Source organism: Prosopis cineraria, unplaced genomic scaffold (genome assembly GCF_029017545.1).
Source record: "Prosopis cineraria cultivar Desert tree isolate PC_DT_omini unplaced genomic scaffold, ASM2901754v1 PC12, whole genome shotgun sequence".
Classification (NCBI taxonomy): Eukaryota; Viridiplantae; Streptophyta; class Magnoliopsida; order Fabales; family Fabaceae; genus Prosopis; species Prosopis cineraria.
The window spans coordinates 1,102,378-1,109,237 of NW_026555343.1; the positions used below are offsets into that span (position 1 = coordinate 1,102,378).

General features: G+C 34.4%; 1 protein-coding gene across 1 annotated transcript; it reads left to right on the top strand.

The window, feature by feature from the left end:
* Positions 1–5,816: 5,816 nt before the first annotated feature.
* On the top strand, positions 5,817–6,605 carry LOC129288176 (em-like protein GEA6). Its single transcript, XM_054924605.1, has 2 exons — positions 5,817–6,016; positions 6,129–6,605. The coding sequence occupies exons 1-2, from the start codon at positions 5,902–5,904 to the stop codon at positions 6,302–6,304; spliced, it is 291 nt and encodes a 96-aa protein (XP_054780580.1). The 5' UTR covers positions 5,817–5,901; the 3' UTR covers positions 6,305–6,605.
* Positions 6,606–6,860: the final 255 nt, after the last annotated feature.

Sequence of the window (6,860 nt, forward strand, 5' to 3'; positions counted from 1 at the left end):
AAGTTACAATTGAGTTAAAATTATAAAAACCAAATAATTAACAAAAATAGTTTTTGTTTTTAAAAACAAAAAAAAAAAAATTGTTTAGATGAGTTTTCTGAATTTAATTGTTTTCAACAAAAACCAAATAATTAACAAAAATAGTTTTTGTTTTTTTAAAACAAAAAATATAAAAATTTTGAAGCTGTTTTCATTTCATTTTTTTTTTGTTTTTAAAACACAATATATATGATTATTGAAAGCTACAGTTATATTGACAAACAATTATCATAAGTTTCCGCCACTATTAACCACTAGTAACCATCGTTGTTCACTGATTTTTTAATTATAAAATTGTTTTTGAATTATTATAACCAAATATATTTTTTTGTTTTGTTTTGAAAAATAATTTTAAAAACTGTATTGTAAAATAATTTTTTAAAAACAAAAAATTTAAACAGAAACCAAAGAGGCATAATTTTCCCTTGTTCATAGTACATATAGCTTAGGTGTCATTTTGTGGTTGTGGTGTACTTGATTTCAAGTCTTGACTAATTATTATGATTGTATTTTTTACTTTAAATTGTAGTTGTTATAATTCAATAATTAAATTAATGTATGCATGTTATTTTTATTTTCAACTTAACAAATTATATAATTTAATAAATTTTGTTATCTAGATATAATTTTCATGTTTTGCTTGCTTTACCAAACATCTCAATCTAGTTCCATTCCACTTCTAATTAGTTGGGATGGGATATAAAATAAAAATTTAATTTTATTCATTTTTTGGAATGGGACAGCACAAACCTTAAGCCTTCTATAAATAGCTCTCTGACATCAGTCTTTTAATAAAAAAATGATTAAAATGCAAAAATATTTAGAATCTTTTTTTGTGAGAGGCATCTGACATTTTAAATTTTTTTTGGAGCAGAGTCATTCCAGAATTTTCAAAAAAGATGCAAAAATGCCTTGCCATCAGTGTTGACCATTAGTTGGTTGTTATTTTACCTTGCCATCAGTGTTAACAATTAGTTGATTGTTTTTTTTTTGGTACATTAGTTGATTGTTATTTTAACTTTCATTGCCAGCTTATTGCCACTTGGCAATTTTTTAAAAGATAAAAAAAAATCCACGTGGCCAGAATGGCAACTCTGGACTTATTTAAAGTGTTGCGATGTTTACTGATTACTAAACACGCACTTTGAGCATGCTTTTCATAACTCAAATTAAAACTGATAATTTAGCACCTCAAAAATTTTAGAGTCAAATATAGGAGTTTAGAAAATTTTATTTATTCTGAACTTATTTAACCGTTTGAAAAAATTTCTGACCAAGCCTAAATTGAAATATATTTAGCCCGAAACCCAAAATTTTTATTAATAAAAAAATACACCAATTTCCAAAATTCACGCCCCTTTAAAAGCGAGTTAAAATCGGTAACCTGCTAAGCTGAACCTCATTGCGAACTCTAGCATCTATCCAATCATGCCTCACAAATGGCCGGGCAAATCGATGTAACCGAAACTGGAGAAAGTTAACAATGTTGGGAAAAAAAATTCCACATTTAAAACTAAAAAGAGACATAAAATATATAAAAGCCAGTAATAATCCCCACCAATCAAGTAATACTAGTTCAGGGACGAGGAAAAGCTCAAGCAAACACGACGCATAGTTAATGAACAACAACAACAACAACTATAATAACTTGGATGAGCCTGCTAGCCGAAGAACATGCTCCTCCGAGCTGACTCAACCCAATTCTCGACCTTTTCAATTAATGCAAAGTAAATCAACGGAAACATCTCTTGGTGATAACAACTAACTTGACGCCATCAATGCGAATATCATCATAAAAAGCCACAAGACCACGGTGATGAAGGAAATGGGGAGATTTTAAATGACAGCCAAACCTAAAACTGAAGCCGAACTTACGAGAGCAGAGCTGCGATGAAGGTCAGGAAGGGAAGAAGGCGAGTGCTGTGAGGAGGTAGCCGAACAAGAATTGTTCCGATCACCAACATTAGATAGTAAAGAACAATGATCAAGACCAGACACTTCTTGATTTTATCGTGCTGGCTTTTGAACGAAGTGTTCGCTTTCGCTCCTGTGTCAGTTGTGTTCCAGGCCGCAAGTAAAGCCATTAACAGCGTTGAGAATTTGTCCAAGATCTCTCGCAATTCCTTGAAGAGTTTGACCACTTGCTCCCTGAGCATATTTGTTGAGAAGAAATTTTAGAAAGAAAGGATCTAACACTCCACATTCGGTTAAACACAAGTAAAAACAGAGCAATTTCATTTTATGCCTATCGGTGAGAGAAGAGAGCATTAAAAGCAGAGCACGAAGAAATCAACCGGGGAAAATGTTGGGCATGATCACTTATCATTGCAAGCCAAGTTATTGTCATGAATAAAAACACAATTTTAGCCTCTTAGGTGCAATCTCCAAAAGGTTAACAGGAAGGAAGAACAGAGAAAAATTAGTGTGAAAAGAAGTGGTAAAAAGCAGAGGAACATGAAACAAGTATACACGAGGTTTATTCAATTCCCTTGTTCAAGACAAGAAAAACAACAAGATCAAACTTGTGGCATGGTTTTGTAAATGCAGAACAGAGAACTCTACCTCATTGACAAGGTCTGGCTTTGTCTCTCCTAGGTGCTTCTTGAAGGGTACGTTGAAGAGCTCTGCTTCTTATAAAGGAGGAGGGGGAAGAGAGAGAAGAAGTCGAAGACTGGCATTGTTAAAAGTAAAATGAAATGAAGTGCTTTGCGTTTTGGCTAGGGCTTATTGATAGGGAGAAGTTGGGACTTGGGAGACGTATTAAACGTTTTATACCCATTCCGGCATTCCCACAAGTTTATTACGCCAATATGAAGCGCTCACGCCTTCCTTCATCCCACTCTTTAGAGCATCACGTGCTAGTAATTTCCAGGAAGGGCCATAGTATCCCACCTGCACGTGACACGTAAACTAGTTGGCCAGGAAATCAAAATTTAATTTGTACTTTATAATTTATTTAAACTTATTCTGTTAATTTTTAGAAAATAAATTTGGTCTTTATAACATCATAACTCCGTGTCTTTTATAGCAACACATAAATGAATTGTGTTATTTATGAATAAGCTAATTTATAAGAGTTTTTGTATTATACAATATATTATTTGTTATTAATTATAAAAAATTTAATTTTATATATATATATATATAACATATCTTCAAAAAGGCCCTTAACTTTTTTTTTTAGTTTAAAAAAATTCCTTAACTTTTTATAGTGGTTTTTCCATCCACTCTCCCTGATGAGATGTGGAAATCAAAAGATCGTCGACAAGTTAAAATTTGTAATTACTTGCCGTGCACGAGCATGTAAGAGGAATAAGTTCTCAAACATATGATGTGTCTGCCTTTTAAATCAAATAACGAATTCCCAAAATCTTTTATCACAATTTTTCTGAATGCAAGTGGTTGAAAATAGAAGAAATGAAGAAATAAAAAAGAAGAAAAATGAGAGAATTGCATAATAAGAGTAGACATGATATTAAAAATAATATAAAAGAAATATAAGACGAAAACAAAAGGAAAGCACTGGAGTGATATGGCTACTATTCTCTTAGAAGCTAGTGCTCTATTAAATGCTAGAAATTTATTGCAATCTACTGGATATGTGTTGCTCTAAGAGGACAATGTTGAATTTGCTAAATGAGGAAGTGCTTGGTTTTGTCAAGTAATGAGGTCTCATAAGTATGACTTGCCTTTTCTTTCATACACAAAGTGGTAGTTTTTTTTTTCCATGGATCCATGCTCCACATTTCTAAGGTCATTACCTTTAGTTTTCCCTAAATTTCTCCACTTTCTCCTATTCCCAAAGAGGTACATTCCTTGACCAAGTCCTTTTATAATCAAAGTTGATAATTTAAGTTGCGGGGCCTATTCAAGTTAATATTAAAAATACTCAAACATATAAAAAATTTATATAACCAAACTAGATCCTAATACCTTAGCCATTCGAGGCTCGTTCAAATACTTGAATTGTTAAAAATCATTTTATTTTATTTTTCAATTTTATGTCAAAAATTAATATTTTTAATTCTTATCCTATTTTAATTTTATTTTATTAATAATAAAAAATTAGGTTAAGCTCATTCAGGCTTACTCACAGTAAAAAAACTTTTATAAATTCCTATGTTTGATCTTAAATTTTTTGAGCCTATTCATAAATTACTAACATTATTTACAATCACTTCATTTTTAGAACGCTCAGGTGGTCTTGGACTAAAATTATTATTTTAGCCAAAATAATTAGGCTTGGGCTTGGGTCAAATTTAGATTTTAGTACATTTAATTAACTTAAACATATTTTTTAATTCACCCAAGAAAACTTAAACTAATTTTATTTTAAATTTTAAGAAACTAGTTTTGCCGAAGGCAATTGACAATTCACTGTGGGGTCGGATAGCAAAACATAATACCCTGCATCCTTATTAGGCTATATTCCACTATTTGTCAGACATGCTTGTTTGAGGCATGCGTGTTGCAAATAATAGTCCCTCATCCAGTAAGCTTTTTAGAGTTTTTAATATAAATAATTTGACAAGTCACGTTACTATTTGGTCCAGTCTCATTAAAAAATTGGGCCAAATCTCGTTCGACTAGTCCTGCCCTTCACGCATCCTGTAAATTTAAAAGTTTTGTGAAAAACAGACACCAAGTAACCAGGCAAAAAAAAAAAAAAAAGGATCGGAGTAAAAGGGGAATTCGTCAACTGTTTTATTTGACCAAAAGGTTAATTCAATAACTTAAAAATCAAAGTACGAAGGATCAGTAAACTGTACAAGCAAGCAGGAAAGATATTACATCGGCAATTTAAAAGTAGAAAAGGTCCTAACAGTAAGATCAACTAAAGCTCTAGCTTGATTAAGGATGCGATCAGGGGTGGCCGTCTCGTATGCAAAGATACGCAGATTTCTAGCTTCCCATAATTTCCAGCACAAAATGCACGCACCAATTTTTCAAGAAGTATCAATAAGGTGATTATTCATGATATCTGTTAACCAAGCATTAATACTTTTGTCATAGAACTCAGTACACATATCAAGCGACAATACTTTCTTCCAAACTACGGCAGCTAATTAGTTACAGCTCCTAAAAACATGGTCAATGGTTTCTTATGGCACGTTACAAAGTGAGCAAGTTTGGTCAGGGGTCATATTTCTTTTGTGTCGTTCAGCATTGGCAAGAAGCTTGCCCTTAAATAGTAGCCACATGAACGTCTTGACTCTTTGTGCAGCTGGTAGTTTTCGTCCATTCCTCCAGAGAACATCCACTCCATTCCAATTAAGGGATTGAGTTGCTGTGTACGTTGACTTGATGCTGAATTTTCCAATTGAACTAAATGCCACCGTGACCGATTCAAGTTACCACATTGGACTTATTAAAAAAAAAAAAAAACCACATTGGACGTGTCCTTTTGAACGTCGCTGGAACCTGCGTGTCTCTATTCTGCTTTAGCCGCGTCCACATTAGACGTGTCATTGCATCGTCGCTTCTACTGTTCTCTAAAAACCTGCTGTCACTCGCAGGCTAATCCTTCCTCTGTTTACCTCACACTCTGAAAGGCTTTATAATTAAACTAAATGGCGAAAGGTGAGTCCGCATTAAACAACAGGAATTAATATGTGCTTTGATGTCTTACGTGTCATTCTCTGCGGTTTCAAACGACAAAAGCCATTTGCGTGGCGTTCCTCCACTGCCTCCGTGTGGTTTCCACCACGTGGCATCACATCATAAGCAGTTGCGCATGCCACTATCATCTCCACTATAAATGCCGCACCCTTGCTTAATGTGCGTCATCGTCTCAGAACATCGAATATCGTCAATTACATCTGTAGTCATTTCTCGCGTTCAAAACAGCAAGAAGAAGAAGGAATGTCGTCACGGCAAGAGCGAGCTGAGCTTGACCAGAGGGCCAAGCAAGGAGAGACCGTCGTCCCGGGCGGCACCGGCGGCAAGAGCCTGGAGGCTCAGGAACACCTAGCTGAAGGCATATATATCTCTCCAATGTTTCTTTTTAACACTAGTTTTACTTATAAATGAATATTATGTGTTATATATGCTGTAATATTAACTGAGTAGGGTTTGACATTGAATTGAAGGGAGGCACCGCGGAGGGCAGACGAGGAAGGAGCAGCTGGGGACAGAAGGGTTCCAGGAGATGGGACGCAAAGGAGGACTGAGCACCATGGACAGGTCGGGAGGAGAGCGAGCTGAAGAAGAAGGCATCTCCATTGACGAGTCCAAGTTCAGAACCAGAAACCAGCAAAACCAGTAGAGAGAGATCTGCATGTTTGTGATGTTCCTGCCTTAGTAATATAAGTAGTAACTCTAGGGTAGCTGCACGAAGTAATAAGTTTGTGTCTTGTTTTATCAGGACATGGTCATTGTGATGTTTTAGGGTTTCAAGTTTCTCTTTTGACCTTTAGTTTGCTGTGTGTCTCATGAGAATGGAGGCATCAACTAGCTATACTGGATGCATGGACTTGATCCCCCGAATAAGCTTGGGGTCTTTATTTTCATGTCATGTTTGTGTAACCTAACCTTGAATAATGGAGAAATTTGTGTTTGCTCTGGTTCCTATAATATATGTGTAGTTCCTACGTTTCCAAAATTATCTAGATAATTTGTTTCACGTTAAAACAAATAGTTAACATGTAATCAGAATGAGTTCTTCTGTGCAAAAAAAGAGAAAAAACACTTCGCCCTTTAGGATTGATATTCTGATCTGTCTAAAATTGGAATTAGATTAGGATTTGATGAAGTAAAAGTCAAACTAAAGGAATTAAATATGAATTTGGAAATGACTGACTATATATCGATAATTTTTTTTT

Bases quoted from the DNA above. Each gene is read 5' to 3' on its own strand.
- LOC129288176 (XM_054924605.1), top strand. From the start codon at position 5,902: ATGTCGTCACGGCAAGAGCGAGCTGAGCTTGACCAGAGGGCCAAGCAA. The intron at 6,017-6,128 runs GCATATATATCT...ATTGAATTGAAG, and splicing joins TCAGGAACACCTAGCTGAAG to GGAGGCACCGCGGAGGGCAG.